We start from the raw sequence: 23895 nt of genomic DNA, 5'->3' as shown, positions 1-23895 counted from the left end.
AAAATTGAATGGGAACCGAACTGGGAAGAAGAACCTCATGTCCTAAGGAGGACGTTTATTGCAAAATTGGAAAGAAGGGACTGGTCATCAAACTATAACCATTTGGCGAGTCTGAAAAGCTTTAACACAATTTTAGAGACATTGGGCCTCATTACAAGTCTGGCATTAACCCTGCTGGTGATACCGGTGGGTTGCCGCTGGACTTACCTGCGCCTGGCTTGCCGGTAACACCAGGGGATTACAACCCCAGCGTCCGGAAAGTCATGTGCTGGTAAATTGTAAATCCCCATTCGAGTCCCATAGGACTCAATGGGAATGGGGACCACGGAAGCACCGGCACCGTTAATAATGGTGCCGGTGCTTCTATTAAACTTTACGGGCAGGTGCCGTTCTGCCCGCCAGGTCTGACCCAGGCTGGCGGGACGGCACCCGCCCGCAGAGTCGTACTGTGCCAGTCCGGTAACATCTGTGCCAGCAGGCTTACCGACACCGTTGTTACCGGACCGGCACAGTCATAATGAGGCCCATTGTCCCACGGCTTTAAAATCTCACAGAGTTACTTTAAAATATGTCCATCTCCAACCATGCGTGAATTCCTCCTTTTGCTTCGTATAAACAAATTGCCATGCATTGAATTAGAGTTAGGCATTGCTAGGGAAGATAGGACCTGTCGCCTTTGTGGTATTGCTGGAACGATGGAAACCACCCGCCACATACTTTCGGAATGCATTGTGCATGGTTCTCTCTATATGACATTGTAGGCCCTTTTGTAATGGATCTCGATAATATCAAAGGTGACGCTTTTTTGCGTTATTGTCTAAACACAGACAATACATCCCTACATATAGCACTATATAATGTATGGCCTGCCGTATTAGCCACAGGGAAACTTGTAACACAGCAAAGTAAGGCTTAAGTATATGGCACTGTGACATTGGACGAATTGTGTTCTTCCTTTTGCTATAAGTGTACTAATTTATGTATGTTATGTGTTGCGTTCTAATGTGCTGATGATTCATTTTATATTGTATTTATTATATATAGGTAATATGTGAAAGTTCGTATGAACTGTATACATAATATTCATTTAAACAAAATTACCAAAATTAAAAAACAGCCAATATAACAGCATGGTCAATCATCACTGTCCATGGGTGTCCATGGTGAGTCGGAGATGAAAATGGCCAACTATGGTCAACCATTGTCAATAATGCACAACCATCTTAAACCACGGCTGGCCATGGCTTACCATCACCAATAATGTCCAACCATGGTAAACATCTCCAACCACAGTGGACTTCATCCTTTTGCCCACATTCGTAGTCTCTGTCTGGGACCACGCAGGAAGCATGCATGGCCTTAGTAGTTTTTATTTATGGCTGACCATCACCAACATTCTCGACAATCGCAAACTATACTCAACCATCGCCAATCACAGATTAACCATTGCTCACCCTGAACATGAAAGTCGCCTCCCCGATCTCTCTCCCTGGAACCTGGGACAATTCCTCCGCGACCGAAGCAGTTCCCTTTATTAAAGTAAAAGCTGTTGGTTTTGTCAATGGTTATTTTTTTTATATGAGCAGAGCTACTGCTATATACATTGTGCACATACAGCAGCCATGAAGTATTATCAAGTGCTTAAAATCATATATATCATATTTTCAGCTGATTACCATGCCCTGTCTAAAGTTTTATTTTAGTGTTACCAGACAACAACCCATTCTGCATCCACAATTAAAAGCAAATATTGTGATCCATGAGAAACGTCACTGTACAGTAGATGTTTTATTATGATAGGAAATTATTCTAACCCCCTCAACAGAAAGCTTCCATTAAGAAAATACTGAAATCTTATGAAGGCTTGGCTGTAACTAGGGGAACTACACTGATAAAAAATCACGTTGTCAAGTGTGATTTTTCTGTGTGAAGGGAGGCAGTGCAGGCGTCACACCTTTGGCTCTAAGGTTCCATTATAATTGTTATTTTATAAGGTGCTTAAAAACAGAGACCAGATTCTGCGCGCAAGACCGGGATTGAAACCTGTGTTGCTATGCGTTGTCTTGCTTCCAAGACAGACAAGCTGCCCCTGAGCTTTCCTCCCAGCTATTGTGTCTTCATTATAAGTAGGCTTGCATTTGAATTTAGCCTTCAACATTTGATATTGCCTGAATCTTAAACTTGTGTTAAGGGAATGTAGTCCAATATTAGCGAGTGTTAAAATGCCAGATACAGAAGAAAGGAGAGTCATTAATAACTCTCCATTCCAGGAACACCTGTGGCACGTGTAGGATTGGTTTACAGAATTACCTGTTCCAATAACTTTGAAGCAATTGCTAATTTGTTAATCTGATGGGATTTGATGGAAAATTGGTTTGGTTCAATCCCAATGATGTGAAGATAATGCAGAAGTAATAAATATAGAATTAAACATCACCAAATTAAATGCATTAATTTCAATGCTGAGAGGAACGTTTGGACTAAATCGTTGGAGTTATGCAATGTATACATGGTGAATGGTATATTATGAGGGGATACACCATCCAGCTATATAAGTCTTATAGATACTTTCATCCATGATTGATTGTATGTTTGTGGCCAGCCAATATGTTAATACAATAATATGTCTGAGAACTAAAGGAAAGTGAGCACTAACCCCTTGCAATGGATGGGACATTGATCATATGGTGATGAAATATGAGACTCTGCTTAGTAATCGTTCGCCAAAAATAATTAGAAACCATACTGAATGTGATCCTGAAATGGTAATGGTTTGGAAAGATTGAATGTGAACCTGAAGTGGTAAAGGTTTGGAAAGATTTGCTAATAAAATTGATGAATCCTCTTTGAGCTCAAGGGAGGAAATCAAAAGGGAAGATGTTTCGTTAGAAGGCAGCTAGCTATGCTTGGATACATGTGAAATGTTGATTACAAGTTTACAAAACCATTTTGTTACCAGGTGGAACCTAATAATAATGATCATATGAGAAAGAACATGGACATCTAGTTGTTCAAGATATAAAGTCTCGGAAAAGGTGAACACAGAAGCAATTACAGAAGAGTCTGGATTTGCATTCTATTCCTTTGGAGTAAATATTACAGATAAGCAAAGGGGTACAAAGCAAAATGTCTATGTATATTGTAAGAAATGAACGGAATGATAGAGTGAAATAACTTTAATCATTACGGAAAGGAAAGATACTATTTTTTATTGATTATTTAACAAAGGGAATGGAAAAAACATGAGCATATTTCTAAACCAGTGTGTAAGAATTATTTTGAAAATAAATTTGAGTCCAAGAGTAGTTATGACTATGAGGTGAAGAATAAATATATATGGAATGGTCAGACAACAAAAGATGAAATAGAAAATTTAACAGCCAAACTAAAACCTTCTAGAGTGATTGGCCCTGGTGGATTTTGTATTATACTTTGAAACAGACTCCTAAACCTTGTACATGTAATTTATTCCCTAATTATAGCACTTTTATAATGGGGGTAATTCCTAGTTCATGCCCGAAAAGTTATTTTACATCACTGTTTAAAAAAGAAGAGAGATTATTATTATTATTAGATATCCGTGGGAAGGGATTGGCACACACATTATTGCCTGAACTAAGAATGTCAGTGTAAAAAAATGTAATCATGCTGCAGACACAAATAGTTTTTCAAACTGGAGTATTATCTATTGCCAATAGCCTAGCTCCCTTGTTTTTAGCCAAGGATACACACATTCTGAACCAAAGACAGCTATAATCATCACCTTTATATGTCTGTGCAACATTTGGTGTTGCACAGACATATAAAGGTGCGAGCTTGTGGAAGAAGTTAACCTAATAGGGTATTGATTCTGGTCTACTAAAAAATATATATTTTAATCAAGTAACACAATGGCTAGTTAGGGTATCACAAAGTGGGGCATTATTCAATGGAATTATTGTTGGTCACACAGTAAAGCATGATTCTATCCCCCCATGTTTCTTAATCTATATTTGCAGATCTACCTTAGATTCTATCTAAACCTCAATCCTTCCATCCAAAACTAGGTTTAAACATATAGAAATGTTAGGATATGCAGACAATAATATCCTATTGGACTGTAGTAGGGTTGGGTTGCCCTGCATTTTAAAGGGGTTGGAGATGATGGAGGAATACTGTAAGATTAATTATCTTATTCTGGATCACGAGTAATCTAAGATTAGGTATTGTGGAAAGTTGAAAGATACTAAGCAAGTTGATTTATTTTGGGGAAAAGGCTAGAGATTGTGGAAGAGTTTGAATATTTAAGATAACATGACAATACATTGTAATGGAAACAATTGAAAGAAAACATAAGAAGTAAAAGGGGTCTGCTGATGGTGGCTTTGATGAGAATTAATAGTAATACGGTGGACATGCATTGCTGCCTTTTATTAAAGCCTGTAAGGGTAATATCGAACCGAGTTCTCTGTTTGGAATAGATGTTTGGGCAACACATGATCAATTGAGACTAGTAAAAGTACAAGGAATAATGTGAAGGAAAGGTATAAAAACCTGTAAAATTACCCTGGTTGACATTTTTAGATTAGAACTTGGATTGCCATCTCTGTCAAAATTGGCGTATACTAGGAAGTTACTGTAGCTGGGCAAACCTTTGTTTATTAATAGAGGTAGCATTCTAAGATTCTATAAGAGTAGATATTTGGTAGGTTGAAGAGGACAAAAAATTATTGGATATATTACAAATTAAAATGTATGCATTGGAAGATGTAAGGTTTTTAAAATGGAATTGAAAATCTTGATGATTTCCTAGGACTTATTTATTTTATTTTTATTTTTTTGTACATTTGTAGAGCCCACAAAGCCCACAGGCAACTAGGCGCTAAAATTTAAGAAGATGGTTACAGTTTTTTTTCATAAAGATACAGTTGCAATACATTTACACAGTAAGAATACTTATCCGCTGCACATTCAAGGAACACAGGCAATGGGCAGCTAGAGTTACAAAGTCTCAGTAACCTTGGTGTTTGTCCTGGTGTCAGTACGGTCATCAACACAGGGGCTGGAGGCTGGGAGGCAGGGTTTCTGTAGTGAGAGGTCAGATTTAAATAGTAGGGTTTTTAGGTTTTTCCTCAATCACCAGAGGGAAGTGTCATTTCTAAGTTGAATGGGAAGAACGTTCCACAGTCTCAGTGCAATCACTGGAAAGCTTGTACCTCCCGCTTTCTCCCTACTGTATCTCGGGGTGAAGAGCAGGTTAGAATAGAAAGAGCGGGTGGGTCTGGTAGATTGAGTTTTAATCAGGTTGCAAAGGTAGGCAGGTGCCTTGTTCGAGATACATTTATGGGTGAGTGTGAGGATTTTAAATGTGATCCTATCATGGATAGAGATCCAGTGGATATTTCTCCTGTGGGAGGAAATATGTTCGTTTACAGGGATATTTAGAGCTGCTCTGATGGCGTTGTTTTGTATAATTTGTAATGTTTTGATATTTCTAGTACTAGTTCCACTGAATAGCGAGTTACGATAATCAATCCTGGAGAGTATCAATGCTCTGGCCAGGGTGATGGAATTGTTTGGTCAGAGGAAAGGTCTGCTGGCTCTTATCAATTTGGATGTATAGGCATCCGAGGATGCTACGGTGTTAACCTGTCTCTTCAACGTGAGAGAGGAGTCGATGTAGACCCCAAGGGTTTTAGTTCATTGGTGACCATAATGGTATTGCCGTCATTGTTGAATGATTTGTACTCTTGTGGGAGGTTGCTTAGTTTAGTTTTGTTTCCAATTATAATCAGGACTGTTCAACAGAATATGCTACATTACATGGGAAAAGATTATTTAAAGAGTATACACAATTAGCAACTGGTAGGGGGTGTCATGGGGCCTCGAGCCGATCAGGAAGCTTGGATGGTGGGCTCATTCTGAGCCTCCTGAGAAGCAGAAACCTTGTTCTTCTCTCCTGGGGCATAAGCCTTTTCTCACCCACACCCTCATCCCCACCCCCTAACCCGTTCCCCCATCACCCTTACGCCAACCCCACTGAAATGCGGCTGCCTCGTTCCTCTTCGGCTGCATAAACACTTGTTATCCCACTATTTCTCCTCTGCAGTAATGCCCACTATGGAAAGCAAGAAGAGACTACATGTAGTTCAATTCTTCTGATGTTCATGGTGTCCATTTTGGTTTGTTGGGTTTTTGTAAGTTGAGAAACTGCAACAATGCTGTTCTCTACCTAAAGAAAAAAACTATTAGAACTCTGGAAAGCATGCAGGGATGCTAATTGCAATAAACCCCCTTCTTGGGCAGGCATTACCTGTCAGGCAATGGCCGGATCCCAAGTTAACGTTCAAGCCCTTAGGTGAACGGTAATATCCGCTCATACCAGTTATACTGCTTAACTATTACTGTCAAAGAGTAGCATCACCAATCATATTTAAAATCCATATCTTTGCCTAATGCAAGATATATATATATTTAAAGTTTAGATTCAATCAATTGAAAACAGAGAAGTTAACTGTGCATGGGAAAGGATCTTTTATACAAATTGCCACTGTCTGAAAATTGACCCTATTGAATGGTTGTGACATTTGATCACCGCATGTGATGCTTCAACAAAATGGAGAAGACTATTTTTCAAGAATTATACGAAAATAATGTTATTTTAATATTATGTAATTTGATGAGGTAAGTATTCAAATTAAAAAAATCATGTTGAAGATAAGTTATCAGAAGAAGAGTCATAGGGTTTACGTGTAGAAGGTGTGGCAGCTTATAATAATCTAAAAAGTTAAAGATATTTTAGGAGATGGATAGTCTTGAGCTGGTGCATAGGCTCCATACATTATTGATTGATTTAAAATTATAGATGTAAAGATCTTACATCTATTTTTGTTGATATATGTTCTATGTATTCTAAGTATTTTTTATAAATGTAATAATTGTTTTAAAGATAATGGATGTTATTTAATTATGTATTCAAGGTTTTCAAAAACTGATGACTAAATTTGTTTTAAAGTGCAGATAGCTCTTAACCAGAAAGTTAAAATGTGGGATAAAAATGCCCATACAAGAGAATTTTATATCTTAGACATATATTGAATGAATGGACAAACCGCAGTCTAAGCACCAAGGCAGCTGCTTGTCATCAGGGCAAAAATAGGCGAACATGCAAATAGCAACAGACATGTAGCAAAAATAATTAGAGGCAACTCAAACACAGGGCAAATCCTACATTGATGGAGCCCTGTTGTTGGTAGACATACAGCACAAACATGTGAGGCAGCTCAATTACATGCACACAGTACAAAGGCTAGAGATAATCAATCACTGTCAGGAAGGAAAACAAACGAGAGTGCCAAGAACAGCGCACTACACTGCATTGTCACATGTGTCCATAGACATGCATGGTAGGTGCTCGATACCAACATATATGCTTGGACAAACTCGTAGTGGAAAACCTTGCATTTACCAGACCAGCAACACGATTGGAGGGAAAGGGTCTTGAAGTTCACAGATTGGAAGAGGCAAGTGAGTAAACTTTAGCATGGTGTAAACTTTGATTGGTATTTCTGTGCCCATGCCCTTATCCATTCCCTGTGCTCCTTCCTTTGCTCTTCATTGTACTTTCCTTATACACAGTGCTCTGCGTGGTGATCACATCTTACCCGTCGCTCTATCTTTAGGAAACCTCATTTATCCTTCTGCCTCTCATCATCCGTAGCCTAATTCTTTTCTTTGATCACTGCAACTGCAACCACTACATCGCACTGCAGCCCCCCACTGATTGACTGTACCTCCCAGTATCCCACTTGGCTCCCTGCAATCCATCTGTACCTCTCAGCAGCCTCACCACACTGACAGACAATATAGCAAAGCGTGATCTTCAGCTCTCCAGTCTTGCCTCCGTTCTCTATCACTTTGCCACCACTCAAGTCTTTATTTGTATTCCCCCATCTCTCTTTCTCTCTCCTCGCCTGCTATTTCCTCCTTTTCCATTTAACCATCTTCTATTTCACCTCCTTCCTCTTCCATGGGGCCACTGCTGAGTTCCTTTCCTCCTTCACTTCGATTAACACTCTTGCCATTCTTTTCTGAGGAACCATTAGTCCCATCTCTGAGGACATCTGTGTCTATTTTATTTTAACAAGTGTAAAGAGACTGAGCAATCAGCAGACATTCCCCCTGGATATTTCATCGTGCAGACCGTTCCATTGGCGTAGTGCATTTTTCGTTTTCAAACCTAGCTGCACATCTTTTTCCATCCGTCTGCCATTCTTTCTTTTCCCTCTGATCATCTGTGTCTTCTCTTTTTCTTTCAGCCAGTAACTCTTCCGCCTCCTTTCATTTTTCATCCCATGTTTTCTTTCAATCTGTTTGCTCTTTCTTTTTTTCCTGTGATGCCCACTTTCTTGTCAGGGCCTCTCCCCTTTGCACAGGGTCTAAGGCAGTAAGAGGAACAGGCAACAGTGTGCTGAGACTTCCTCCTTACCTCGAGGCAGCTCATCTGGTTTAGCCGAGTTGCTCCTGGACGCCCACACCTCAGCGCCCCATTGCCTCTTAACGCAATAGATGAAGTTGACATGCCTCCTGATGAGATGCACGGGTAGCATAGATGTCAATAGTGTGTCATACCTCCTGTGGCAATTGTTTCATCTACGTTTTCCACCAATTTTCAAATTTAGAGGTTACTAAGTGACCTCCGCACGTCCACCCAAAGTTCAGTGCTCCACGGCCCCCTTCCACCGTCATCCAATTTTGCCCAGGGTAGGCGAGGGCAGCAGAGATTACTACCTCCGCGTAGGCGAGGGCAGCAGAGATTACTACCTCCGCTTGGGAGGAGTCCTACCATTTCTTCATGTTAGAAACCACGTGTGACTGGTACTTAACTTTGCGCAGTATGGACGGATTCAGTCACCACGTGTGACTGGTACTTAACTTTGCGCAGTATGGACGGATTCAGTCCGATGGTAGAGAAATAATAATAATAATAATTTAGCATTTATATAGCGCTACGAAATCTTGGGTATCTGAGCGCTGCTTATTATTACCCATGGTGTGTGGTGCTCATTTCTCAACCTCGAAAGGATGGGTTTGGCCCTGCTGGGATTCGAACCTGCGTCAGCAAGCACTGCACAGATGTCAAAGCGAGCCTCTAATCGCTGTGCTATCAGACTGGTGTTTCAGATAGGTCAATAGTTAAAGCACGGGCACTTTCTGTTACGCCTGCAGAGCAATCGGTTATGAGTGCAATGTGTTCAAGTGGCATAACCCAGGAAGAGATTGAATTCATGTGCATGTTATATACCCATAGCAAAGTACACAAATGATTGTAGCTCACTTTCCTATATTAATCATATTGTGATTGACTATCTACATGTCTGCACTATCCCTATCTACATAACTACATATTGTGTGTAACTATCAATACCTTCAGGAATCCTTTTGGTCCCCTTGATTGTCCCGATTTTTGGGGCATACACCACAGGTTGCTCCTCAGTATTGCGTTTCTATCAAACTGTGGGGCTTCCCTTGTAGCCGGCTTTCTTAGGTCCTCTTTGATGGCTTCCACTGTTTGGGTGGCGGCTGTCGTTCGAGGGTCACCATCGCAGATATAATATCTCATTGTATTTTGATACTTGCCATTTGGTGGGTAGAAATATCCTAAAAGCAAACAGAACATGTCAGAACTTTGTAATTATTCAGGCAAATACACTGACCTTTCCTCATATCTGAAAGCGAGAAGCAGTGTTAGCCATGGGTTACATTTTTGCCAAATGCGTATATTCTACATGTTAATAACGTTGTAACGTTTGGGACAAATAACGACATAAGTAATTTGCCTTTCAATCATCTGGTATCTATTACATTATGCTACAAAAAGTGTGTGCAATAGAATCTACATTATAGGTACATAAATGGCCCTGATTACAAGTTTCCTTGAATGATGCCAGTGACCGTCAATCTGGTAGTACCGTTACCAGAGTGACGGAGATCACTGGCATATTTCGACTCCACGGGGACAAGCTCTCTGCAATTCTGGAAATGCTGGTACCGGCATGACAGTAACGGTTACCAGACATTTGGTCGAAAAAAATTGGTCGACTGGACAAATGGTCGAACCAATTTGGTCGAAAACCAAATGGTCGAATTTTTTTATTTTTTATTTTCACCCCCTTTTTTTTTTTTGGGGGGGGGGGTCCCCTCGAGCCCCCTTTTTTTTCTAAAAAACCCTTTATTTCCCTAAACGAAAACCAAAAAAATACATATATAAATAAAAATAAAAATTCGACCATTTGGTTTTCGACCAAATTACGTCGACCATTTGTCTTTCGACCAATTTACAGTCGACCACTTGTCTGGACACCGACAATAACACTCGCAAAAGCGAGAAATACCAGTGCAACCATTAGAAAACATGCTGGTAACAGCGGTTCTGTACCCAATGTGACAGAACAACCGGCAGCATTGCCACCGATTGCCAGAAACACCGGCACCGGAAACAGCGTCATCGCAGGAACTGGAAGTTGGCCGTTGACCATTTTGGAAAACTCAATCCATCGGACATTTCCTGGTGCCATCCATCTACGGTACCACTGCCAAGATGTCCGGAGTATCCAAAACTAGGCTGCCTGAACTCCAGCTTTGCAAGCCTCGCTTCTCTCAGGCAGAACCGACTGCACTCACAGACCACATAGTGGCGAATGTAGAAAAACTGTTTGGCAGGGACAACCTCTGCACAAACCAATGCCGCAAGTTGGTCATATGGGAGGTGGTGGCCAGAAAAGTAAATGTGCTGGGGCCTGTCCCCTGAATCCTGAAAGACTACTGCAAGAGGTGGGACAACCTGCGGATGCGGGTGTGTAACCTACTGGCAGCCTACCGTGTTTAGTCTATGGCCACAGGAGGTGGGACAGTCTCTCCAAAAAGCTGATACCTTGGGAAGACTGATGCAGCTCGATAATGCATCTTGAGAGGATCGAGGGCATTGGAGGTGCAGAGGCCGGAGCAGGGACCGAAGGGGATGGCGGTGAGTACAACAAGCCACACCTGAATGCCCAGCATCACACAAATTGTGCACACACAACAGATCAGGGAAATGTGTCCAAGGAAAGGGGTACCGAGTGTGATGTAAACATCTCAAATCACTGTGCACATATAGATGACAGGGGTTGGGGTCAATGTAAGCCATGCAATAGCATAGTACACAAAAAACATCCATGCACATGAGCACTCGCCATGTGCACAATGGCATGGCATGACTTGACAATTAGTACATCCCCAATGCACACACAACAAGCCACTGTGCCATGAGTTCAACCATAATGGACTCACACCACACACGTATGCATGTATGCATCAGTGTACAATTCACCCCAGACATCTTGTCCAGGCCAGGGAACATGCAATGTTGATTTTGTGTAATGCAAGTGCATCGATGTCACACACAGGCATCTGATCACTTCCTCATCTCACCCTAACAGGTATATCCACTGACAGCAACAGCGCTGGACCATCTTCAGGCCGTGCGAGATCTGGTTGGGCTGCACAATGGCCCACCCCCACCACATCCGTGACAATGCCTGCTCCACTGACCCAGGCAGCAGGCCAGGCTGAACAGCAGACACCACAGGGCCAGGCAGAAGACTAGGCCCAACAGCAGATGCCACAGGCCCAGGCATCAGACCAGGCCCTACAGCAGACACAAGATGCCCAGGCAGCAGACCAGGCCCAACCGCCGACACCACAGGCCAAGGCAGTAGCACACCGTAGGTGCACCTATAAAGTGCCCATCATTCATCAGCCCCCCCGCCTACCACAGCACCACCTCCAATGAGGCCGAGACAGCAGATGGAGGACAAGACACCAATGCCTCACCAGAGCGCTTCACCTATCCCTCCCCATCTTCAGTCCCTCAACCCTCCACAGCCCTCCTCGACAAACCAATGCCCACCGTCTGTGAGATGGACAAACACATATGTTTGATGGAGGCCCGTCACAATGAAATGGTGGTAATATAATGCCAGCAGCTGACCAAATCCCAGCTGATACAGGAGTGTATACAGGAAACTGGCCAGCACTGTGCCCGTGCCCTGGTCCGCACTACATCAGCCCTCATTCTCCTGGCACAGATGGTCTGTGAGGATAATTAAGGGGCGTCTGCTCTTGCTGAGTCTTTGGCACTCTCCCTGCAGGCTAACCAAGAGCGCATGGGGGCTCACGGATCAGACCCCCCTCCAGTACCAACACCCCTGTGAGCTTGGTGAAGAGCAGCCCTAGGCGCCGCTCACAATGGCTAATGGGCACACCCACGCATGGCAAGGGTTGTGCCATGAAAAGACACAGGGAGTGAGACTGTGGACTTTCACATGAGACAGTTTGTTGTTGCAGTATGTGGAAAGTGAGTGGTGGGTATCTGTAGACTGTAGTTAATTTCAATACATTTATTTTGTCCCTTGCAACAATGAGTGGACAGTCCTTATTCATGTGTATGATTATTATTGAGTGAGCATATGGAATACAATAATGTAGCATGGGTAGTGCACAGTGTGGGGGCCTCAGAAGAAGTTGTCTGAGTTCTTGGCGGACAATATGCCCATCCCTGGTGTCCATGTGCACGTGCCTGTGCATGGCTGGTGCTGCCTCCCCATCATCATCTCCGCCCTCTGGTGGTGGCATGTCTAGGTCTCGGGCAGAGGTATGTTTCGTCTGATGGAGATATTATGCAACATTGCACAGGCCAGGACTATATGCCCCACCTTCTCTTGCCTGTACATAAATGCACCCCCTGACCGGTGTAGGCATTTGAAATGTGCCTTCAACGGTCCAAACGTCTGCTCTATGTTGCCCTGGTTTGCACGTGTGGATCCCTCAGCGGGGTCATTATCCAGAGCAGTAGTCAATATTCGGAATCACCTACAAGGAGGGGAACACAAGGTAAGCCATGGCAGGACAGACATTCTCATAGCATGTTATTGTTTTCCTTGATACATCATGCATCTCGGACCATGGTAAGTATGTGCGTCATGCACTGTGCTTCACCCTGTGATGGCCAATGTGTGTCATCCTCATCATGCTTTGTTGGACTCCCTGGGGGTGGGACTACACTAGCCACCAACAGGCCCTGTATGCATATCCCCATGGTGTAGTATGGTAATCGCCATGCCATCGCCCCAACAGTGTCTGCACACACTACATGACGCCCGCACTGAGGTCTGGCCATAAACTGACATGCATCAACGCAGCAGGAGGGCTTACATGCACAGTAGGCCTGGAATACGCATGACATGTTTGCCATCACAGTAGCTGGCAACTGCACTCCTTGGACATGTCGCCCACCTACCACTCTATCCCACTGACTTACACCTCTATGCTTGCCAGATAGCAGTCACAATGAATTCACACAAGTGGCAATGGTGCACTGCATGGGGCACTTTGATGTTTGCTTTGACTGTGTATATGCGTTGCAGGTGGTGCACGGCAGTGGTGTTGCCTGTGACTGAGGCTTCTACACACTCAGTGCATGCATAGATGCATGCATCTCACAAGAACATGTCCTCATTGACTTGGGTGGGGCAGTGCGCTGTAGGACTTTATTTGGTGGAGTGGCAATGTTGCATTCTGTTGCCTGTAGTGTGCTGCCTTTTTTCATCATCCTCAAGTTTCATGTATGTAATAGCCACTGACTGGCATGACAACAGTCTGGTGATACACCAGTGTTTTGTGGACTGACTATTGGGCATGCGCTGGTTGTTCCCGCTGATGCATGGTGGTTGTGGGACATGCATTTGTGTCATGCCCACCTGCTTTGGCCTGTGCCCCAAGCACCAATGTGTGTGTACTTGTCCATGTACTCACCCAACATCCAGGTCCTTTGTCCACTATGCCGCACCATATATGCTGGCAGGGTGCTGTTCCGCAGAACCATGGAGTCGTGGGTTTACCCTGGGAACCGGGCGCAGCAGTGCGTGATGGTGAGGCTGGCGTCACAGGTCATCTGTACATTGAGGCAATGCTACTGCCTCCAGTTCCTGTACACCTCCGCTGTGGCATAGGAGGGCACCAGTTCAACATATGTTCAGTCCACTGCACCAAGAACTGAATTTGGTAGGTTGTTCTTAGGGTAACTGAAGCATAACGTCCGTTTACCAAAGTTGTTTCACTGCATTTGATAGGTTTTTATTAGGGCACTGTAACCAGAACGTTGCTTTAGCATAGTGTTTTCAGTAAAGGTGATAGGTTTTTAATAGCGCAACTTAACCATAACGTCCCTTTAACATGTAGTTATGGTTTTGTTGGTGAGGTTTGGTACAGGGGGGGCAAAGTTATACGGGGGGTCCCAAAACGTCTTTTTTTCCCATACACTGAATGGGGAAAAAACTTTGCTCACGCCTACAGCCCAAACCGCTGGATGGATTTTCACCAAATTTAGACAAGGAGCAGCGGATTGGTCCAGAAAGCGTGCTTTTGCAAATTTGGTGAAAATCCATCCAGTAGTTTTCTTTTTAAATGACCAAAAAGTAGGTCACAAAAAATTAGTGATATCTATGTTCGGTCCGTGGACACACTTCCCTGTTCACTCCGCGGACAGTGTCCTGATTGGCCAACCGGCTTGCGTCTTTTCCGCGGACATGCAATGTATTCGCTGATTGGACGGTGAAGAGCGAGAAGCGCGTCAGATTTTCGGGAACGCCCGCCATCTTGGATTCATGGACGTCAGCGGACAGCGCTGTGAAACTTGGTGGAAAAATACTATTTAGTAGAGTGTGTTGGTGTTTAAAACTGTTTGGGGAGGGTGGGGGAGTAAGAGATGGGTTAAATGTTGTATTTATTTAGGTGGTAGTCCCCCCTGTTGTGTTCGCTTTGTCCGCGAACAACGCGGATGTCCTGAAATGTTCTAAATAAACAAAATGGGGGTGTTCTGAGGACACTACGCCTGTACGTATGATTCGTAGGCAAGTTGAAACTGTTCTAAGAACACATGCGGTGTCCTGAAATGTTCGAAAATAAACAAAATAGTGTGTCCTGAGGACGGTAAGCCTGTCCGTTTTGTTTGCAGGCAAGTTGAATCTGTTCTAAGAAAACATCATGTGTCCTGGGATGTTCGTCAATAAACAAAATGGTGGTGTCCTGAGGATGGTGGATGTTCATCAATAAACAAAATGGGGGTGTCCTGAGGACGGTATGCCTGTCTGTACTGTTCGCAAGCAAGTTCAAATTGTTCTAAGAACACATGAAGTGTCCTGGGATGTTTGTAAATAAATGAAATGGGGGTGTTCTGAGGACACTACGCCTGTACGTATTGTCCGCAAGCAAGCTGAAATTGTTCTAAGAACACTTGCAGTGTCCTGAAATATTCGAAAATAAATGAAATGGGTGTGTCCTGAGGACGCTGTCCGTATTGTTCGCTGGCAAGTTGAAATTCTTCTAATAACACATCATGTGTCCTGCGATGTTCGTAAATAAACAAAATGGGGGTGTCGTGAGTACGCTATACCTGTCCGTACTGTGTCCTAAGAACACACGCGGTTTCCTGAAATATTCGAAAATAAACAAAATAGGTGTGTCCTGAGGACGGTAAGCCTGTCCGTTTTGTTCGCAGGCAAGTTGAATCTGTTCTAAGAAAACATCATGTGTCCTGGGATGTTCGTCAATAAACAAAATGGTGGTGTCCTGAGGATGGTGGATGTTCATCAATAAACAAAATGGGGGTGTCCTGAGGACGGTATGCCTGTCTGTACTGTTCGCAAGCAAGTTCAAATTGTTCTAAGAACACATGAAGTGTCCTGGGATGTTTGTAAATAAATGAAATGGGGGTGTTCTGAGGACACTACGCCTGTACGTATTGTCCGCAAGCAAGCTGAAATTGTTCTAAGAACACTTGCAGTGTCCTGAAATGTTCGTAAATGGACGAAATGGGGGTGTCCTGAGGATGCTGTCCATATTGTTCGCTGGCAAGATGAAAGTGTTTTAAGAACACATCATGTGTCCTGGGATGTTCGTAAATAAACAAAAGGTGGGTGTCCTGAGGACGCTATGCCTGTCTGTACTGTTCGTAGGCAAGTTGAAACTGTTCTAAGAACACTCATCATGTCCGCAGACATTAAAAGTGCCCATATGGCATAGTTAAAATGTTTGACTCTGTGGGTGTGATATGGTGCGGTGGTTGTGGCCAGGGCATAGAGTCTTGGGAGCATGACCATATGGCCATGCTCCCAAGACTCTATGCCCTGGCCACAACCACCGCAGCATGTCACACCCATAGTGGCTTATAACTTTGGGATCCAAGAACAAATTTATAAGCAACGAAGTTATAAGCCACTATGGGTGTGATATGCTGTGGTGGTTGTACTTATTATAATATACTTACTGTGTAGTTTAGTAACTGGAGTACATGTATTTCTTGTTCATTTCTGTGATAAAAGAAAAGATCATGTTAGTATTGGTATTTTGTAACGACTTATAACATTGAATAATCAACATTTTTTTTTTTACCCTCATATTTAGTAGATTACAAACCAGTGTACTGTGCAATTTGCTCAGTTTCTGTGTTTGTTGCTAAAATCATTGGGTCTATGGGAGAAAAAAAAATCCATGTTGGATTAAAAAAAATACTTTTTTTGTTATGCTACAGTCTATTTGTTTGTTTTCAGTGTTCACTTGTTGTTTCTGGCTAATGCTCTATATATTGGCTTGTTGCAGATTTTTGGAGCAGTTAGATACCCGTTGACATATTCTAACAGTATATTATTTGTTATAATGAAGTGGTATTGATTTATCTGTTTGGATATTGTAAAAGTTTGGGGCAGTTAGATACCAGTTGGCGTATTCTAAGTGTCTATTTTTTTATATAATGTAGTGGTATTGATTTATCTGTTTGGTTATTGAAAATCTTGGGGTAGTTAGATACCTGTTGGCATATTCTAACAGTCTATTTTTTGTTATAATGAAGTGGTATTGATTTATCTGTTTGGATATTGTAAAATCTTAGGGCAGTTAGATACCAGTTGGCGTATTCTAACTATCTATTTTTAGATATAATTTAGTAGTATTCATTTATCTGTTTAGTTGTAGAATCTTGGGGCAATTATATAGCTGTTGGCATATTGTAACAGTTTATAGTTTAAGTACAGTTTAGTTAATAAATTTTGGTTTTAAGAACATTAAATAAGCGTTTGTAAGATTTGCAGGTAATCTCTGCTTTAGAGTAATGATACTATCATTACATTCGAACCATCCACATTTTTTTTTATATATGCAGTATAGTGACCTGCATTGGTTGTGGCTCCTGCGTGGTAGATTATACCTATTGTTGTGAAGGTTTTCTTACCATGTGATATTTGACCATGTGTGAATCCAGTCAGCTTGCAGTTGTTTTTGGTACCGTCTGCATTGTAACGTAGAAGCATTAGTATTACGTATTTACTATGTGTTTGTATTAGTAAGGTGGAGCGATTATCCGAATTGCAGGTAGTTCATAATCTACCATGGTTTGCATTTTGTACAAGTTGCTGAAATGGAACGGATTCACAATTAGGTATTGATACATACACAAAGCGTTCATTGGGGATTTGTTCTTGTGTCACATTGTTGCAGAGAGTGCATGTATGTTTCCACGTGTATGAAATCTGGACGATTTCATTTATAGGTATGTTTTTGTTTTACAGTACTTGTAGTAAGTACATTAGAAATTCTTGTGGATCTTCCTGTGAGTTTATTGTGAATTTCACCATTCCAGCACAGTAGTCCAATTGTTGTCTTATTCCATAAACACTGTACGTGTTGTCAGGATTATTTGTTGCATTTCTATGAAGTAGTAACATTTGCAAACACAATTGGTCTGTACTGTGTAAGTAAATGTTGTCAACAATTGGTGGTAATTGAAATAGAATATTCATTGCTACATTTGGGTAGCAACTTACACCAATTACATTTGAAAGTTTAAATGGACCAGGTAGTTCTGTATCTGAGTGCATTTTTTGGAGTTTGTCTTCCTTCTTTGAAGAAGTACCTGGTTTACTTTCCCTAATAGGTTCTTTTTTGATTGTGGTACTTGATGAAGTATTAGCTTCTTTTAATCTCTTTGGAGGATTTGCAGTGACATCCTGTTGCATTTCTGTTTGATTTAGTTTTCTTTTTGAACATTTTACTTTTTGTGGAACAGGATATGTGTTTAAATGGGGGGTGTATAGTGAACGAAGTCCATTGTATTCTAAAATGCAAGGAATATCAGCATTTACTTTACTTGCATCAAAGTTGATTAGAAATAGACCGTCAAGTGTACGTAAGCGTGATAGTACTACGTAGCTCATGCCTTCTTTAAAGACTGTGTTACCAATGTCTATCAATCCTTTGTCTAGGGTAAGACCTTGTGATTTATGAATGGTGACTGCGTATGCAAGAGTTAGAGAAAATTGTTCTCTGCGTACATACATGTCTTTGAAGAGAAGGAATCGAGCTGTTGAACGTCCTATCCTTTTCACTTCTGAAAGTTTGTCAAAGAGAATATTGACAAACTGAATGTTGTTGTCATGTGGGTATGTTTGAAAGCCAACAACTGTACCCAGTGCTCCATTAACTAGTCCTTGATCCACGTCAAGGTTACGTTTAAGCATTACTCTGCAATTTAAGGATAATTTTAATATTTTTTCCAATCCAGCTGTGTTGGAGATTGCATTTTCTAAACTATTTAGTCTCGTTGTGGCTTGTTCACATATGGGTAGTGTCATACCATGTATGTCTAGTTTGTCTGTGGCGCTAACTTCAATTATTGGTTGCATTTCTTTTTGAACATCGTTTCATTGAATTTGAAACAGCTTGCAAGAGTTGGCATTAAGGCCATACAATTGACATTTTTGTGGGCTAATTGTTCCATAACATCCGTAGCACATGCATTATCACCATAAAGTGCATAAATGTACCGGGTTTTCAATATTGCTTGTGCTTCTTGAGATAATATACCAACTCTAATACTTTTTAATATGTTGGCATAAGTGAGATCTGCAGATTGCTGCATGTTTTCTGTTAATTCACTGTATTGGAAATGTTGCCAAAGGTTGATATTTCCAATGCTGCCAACAGTTTTACTGCAGAGTTTGTGTCCTAAGGTTTTAAAAATAGGCTCACCTTTCACTGGTGTCAATTGAAGAAGGTCTCCGAAAACAATAATGTGTTTTCCTCCAAAGAGCTCTTCATAGTTTATTTTGAGTACTTCTTGTAATCTGAGGTGAATCAAAGCCAACATTTGGTTGGAGACCATGCTCACTTCATCTATTAGTAGCATTTTCATTTGTTTTAATACTCTGCGTAATTCCATTGCAGCTTCTGTAGAAAGTTTGTAATAGTCTAATTTGTTTTGGTGTTCTATTGGCAGGAGTAGTAATCGGTGTAAAGTGACACCGCCTATGTTGTAGGCAGCTAAACCTGTGGGGGCAGTGACAACAGCTGACAGTTTGTTGTTTGTCAATTTTTGAAGGAATTTACTGATGATTTTGATGAAGAATGTTTTGCCAGAACCAGCTTCACCACTGACGTACAGTAGTATAGGTTTGTAATTTTGGCTGGTGCATTCTTTGTTTTCATGTTGTACACCATGTGCAATTTCTTTTGTTACTTCTTCAAAAATGCTACGTTGCTCATTGTTTAGTTTTGAATGTAGTATAGTTAAGTCTTCTTTATATTCATACTGACACATGGTGTTTTCTACTTCCGTCATAGCTAATTCTGCCTCATTTGTTATTAGTGGCTCTCCCAGTGGTTCTTGGCTTCCTGTAACAGAAGGTTGACTACTGTCAGGAGTGTCCTTATCTAGTTGGGCCTGGAGTTCTTCTTCGTGTTGCTGTTCATTGTGCAACATTGTATTGTACTGTGTAAAGTTGACATCGGTTATAGTGCTTTCATTTGCTTTGAAAGCATTTTCATAGGAGTCATAGTTATCTAGTATTTCTTCTTCTTTTCTCCATGGTTTAAAGAGTTGTAGCAAGGACATGTAATATAGTTCTTTATGTTGAGGAGTCTTTAATGACAATTTGATATGATTAATTAAATTTGGTTTGGTGAGTTTTACTAAGCTGCCTTCACAATTTGACACTCTGTATTTACCTTTTTTTTCATCGGGTTTTATATTATTTTTGTATGTGAAGTTTTGGGCTATGTGGTATAGACACATGGTTTCCAAAGTGGTACTTCTGTTTGGGTAGTATGTGTCCAGTAAATTGTTTTTAAAATGTCTTGGCTGTTGGGATCAAGTTTGGCTATTGTTTCTTTATTTTCGTATGGTTTTAGAACTCTTTTTCTAGATTTAGCAGGACCAAGACTTAGCCATACTATTTTTTCAGATGTTCCATACAAAGCAGCACCAGTTAAATGACGATCTGCTGCTTCATAGGAGCCACATTCTCTATGGGAGAGCATTTTTATGCCCAAGCTGTATAATTTCTGAGACAGTGTTTTGTCTGATGACAGGTCATTCCAGAGGTCTTGGAGCTCTGTTTTTTCTGCTTTGATTAAGTATGCTGTAACATATTGTGCAACTGCAGTGGAATTGTCTGCAATGTACTGCACATCTATGTTTGCATTCCATAAGTGGGCAATGATTGCATTGTAATCATTGATATATTTTTCTTCTTCTGTTCTTTTTATGTAATATGTATTTTTAGGTGATTTACCTTTAACACTATGTCTAACTGAAGACATGAAGTTGTCACTTGACCCGTTTTTGTAACTGGTCTAGGAAAACCAAAGTGGCATTTGGTGTAGTATTTCCCTTTGTTTTTGTATTTGCAATGACAATATTTGCCACATTTGTGTCTTTGAAATTGTAAAATTTGTGCATGAAGATCACTATTTGGTGCTTCTGATGGAATTTCACAAGTGACATATTTTTCAATAAACTGTAACACAGTGGCATCATTGTCTTGACCAAATTTAGGAGCATCTTTAATCCATAAAAGCATGTGGATATGTGGTGCTCCTCTGGCTTGGTATTCTTTTCTCCAAAAGAAGTGTTGCACTTCTCTGAGGGGAGGAACAGTTTTATTACAAATAAAGTGTATCATAGCAATGAAGCACTGGTGAAAATATTTTGAAACATTAACTGGATCTAGAGAACAAAGTTCTCCAGGTGTTAGTATATCTATGGTTGTTTTGTTTTTGTTTGATCTGAGTAGGAAATCATGTAAATCTTCCCATGCATATTCTACACAACTTAATGTAACAAACCAAGTGGGGTGGGCCAAGGTTTCTTATCATACAACGTACATCTCCATGACATCAAAACCAGTACTCTTTAGTACCATGCATGTTTGCTAATAGATTTGTAATATTTGATTGTAAAACCTCATCTTTTTGTAATAATTGTGTAGCTGACATATTTTGAAAGTTGGGTCCTGATTTTAATGTGTGTGCAACTCTGTAACATAAAGTTTCTAGTTCACTTTCAAAGAGTAGGTGGAATATGTATTCCACATTTTGTCTAAATCTGGGATCTTCAGAATACATCCTTAACGAGCGGTATTCTGATGCTGTTGTTATTTGAACAGGTCTATCATCGTACCTTCCTCCTTTGTCAGTAGGAAAGAGTAGAGGAAAAGAATGTGCTTCTATACTTTTTTCCCATATGCTGATTGGTGATCCTTTTGTTTGTCGCATTTGGTACGTTTCTAGTGCATCTTCTACGGTGTCATTAGAGTGCAATGGATGAATTGTATAATGGTCTAAAGTATTGGATACTGTAGCAGGATCTAGGAGCTCAAATTGACCATCTTCTTGTGACTCTTGAATTATTTCAGTGGTATCCTTCAAGTTTTCTTCAATATTAATTTCTTTGTAGGATTCATTATTGTCTTTTAGATATTGCAAGGCTTGTCTAACTTTATGTAAATCTACCAGTTGTTGCCAAATTTGTTTGTCTTTTGTAGGTACACCATTTACTAAGATAATTAAAGATTGCTCATTGAATATTGCACTCCTAGACTGTGCACATTATGTTTTAGATCTAATGGTAAATACTCTATTTTCCACAAATACCTTTCATTAATTCAGAGGGAGGTAATTTTGCTGTCTTTGGTTGAAGGCGTATTATTGCTTGAAAGGGGTGCACTGTTTGAATTATGATGCTCTCATATAAATTGAGTTGTTGTAGGGGTTTTGGTAGTGGAAATAATTCAAAATTATTTGTGATAGCATGTGAAGGAGTTTGGTTGTTGTCAAGTTTTGTAGTGCAGTAACTGCAAAGTATTAAGAGGTCAGTTATTTTGTATTTGTTTTCTACTATAAGGTAGAGAGGTAATTAAAACCATTTAGAATCTTCATTGTCTTCTATTTTGTATGTTAGGTCTACAGTTTTTGTGTTACTTTTATAAAAAGTTCTGCGGCAACATACACACACATGGTTTGGTACTTCAGCAGGTGTACTTTTAAATTTCAGTATTTCTTTTTTGTATGTGTGTAGTAGAAGGTTGCCATGCATAGAATTGTTGCTAATTTGCTTTAAAGCTATTTCATTCTGTAAGTGGCTTTCACTTCCAAAATATTTCTTCTGGATATAGTCGATTTCTTCAAGTAGGTCTTTTGTTGTCCCATGTAGAAGAATGTTATTTAAATTGGCTAGTGCTAAAGCAGGACCCTGGACGAATCCTCACCAAACTTTGGAAAAAAAGTATATGGGCCACACTTTTGCAAAGTTTGGTGATGTTTGGTCCAGGGGGAGAAATGTTATAGGGGGGGGTCCCAAAATGTCTTTTTTTCCCATAGACTGAATGGGGGAAAAAATTTGCGCACGGCTACAGGCCAAACCGCTGGACGCATTTTCGCAAAATTTGCGGCAGGGGCTTGGTCCAGAAAGCATGCTTTTGCAAATTTGGTGCCAATGCGTCCACTACTTTTCTTTAAAACGACCAAAAAGTAGGTCTAAAAAAATTAGTGATATCTATGTCCGCTCCGCGGTCACACTTCCCTGTTCGCTTGGAGGACAAGATACCGATTGGCTAAGGGGCTGCTGTCAGGACCGCAGACAAGTGACGTCTCTGTCGATTGGCTGCAGTGAGACGTGTTGTGCGGCAGATTGTTTGGATGCGCCCAACATCTTGGATCCGCCGACAGCGCAGCGGCGACCAGTGGCAACATGCTATTTCGAAACCTATTTTGCTGTGTCATAGTGCTTGGGGTGGTTCACACAGTACGAGATGGGTGGAAAAAATGTATTTGTTCAGGCGGTAGGTGTTAATATTGTATTCACTTGTTCGGAATGTTACTGCGTACAGTAAATGAGGGTTTTAATGGAGGTAATATTTCAGTCCGTGGTGCGCACAGGTACCTTGAAACTGTTCTAAGGACACCGTGGTGTTAGCGAATATTCAAATTGAGTACATGTCATTATTACATTATTTTTTACAACGGGTGCGCTATTGATAAGTACGCCGCCATGGGTGTGACATGCAGCAGTGGTTGTGGCCAGGGCCTAGAGTCTTGGATGAATGGCCGTAGGCCGTAGGCCGAAGGTCATACTTCCAAGACTGTAGGCCCTGGCCACAACCACCGCTGCATGTCACACCCATGGATACACCTGTAGTATTGATTATCGATTAGATGGTTGTGGGGAGTATGTAAAGTCTTGGGCGCATGGCCGTAGGCCATGCACCTAAGAACAAAATTATAAGCACTGGAGGTATAAGCCACTGCCCACCCATATACTGTAATATCTATGGGCATACAGGTAGGACTCTAGCCTCTGGCCAAAACCACTGAAGCATATCACAACTATCGCTGCACCCCTACTACCACACATCACTCAGGTGGTTGTGGGGAGGATCTGCAGTCTTTAGTGCATGGCCTAGAGCCATGCACCTGAGAACACATTTGTCAACGCTAAAGTTTCCAGCCAATATGGATTTTACATAGTGCGGTAGTTGTGGCCAGGAC

The 23895-nt window shown here is 41.3% G+C and overlaps 1 protein-coding gene across 2 annotated transcripts in view; it reads right to left on the bottom strand.

Annotated features, from left to right (window-relative positions):
- The window catches only part of LOC138510612 (ciliary microtubule inner protein 2B-like), a 169898-nt gene that overhangs the window by 65871 nt on the left and 80132 nt on the right, over window positions 1-23895 (bottom strand). For both annotated transcript variants that reach the window (XR_011280421.1, XM_069626397.1), the window contains one exon: window positions 9407-9639. Coding sequence is in view for 1 of the 2 variants with exons in the window: in XM_069626397.1 (XP_069482498.1) it covers window positions 9407-9639 (233 nt within the window). In the remaining variant the exon portion in view is untranslated. The remainder of the gene's footprint in view (window positions 1-9406; window positions 9640-23895) is intronic.

The sequence above is a fragment of the Ambystoma mexicanum genome, chromosome 6p (assembly GCF_040938575.1).
Source record: "Ambystoma mexicanum isolate Mex_15411 chromosome 6p, UKY_AmexF1_1, whole genome shotgun sequence".
In the NCBI taxonomy this organism is placed as follows: domain Eukaryota; kingdom Metazoa; phylum Chordata; class Amphibia; order Caudata; family Ambystomatidae; genus Ambystoma; species Ambystoma mexicanum.
This window is presented reverse-complemented; position numbering and strand designations above follow the sequence as displayed.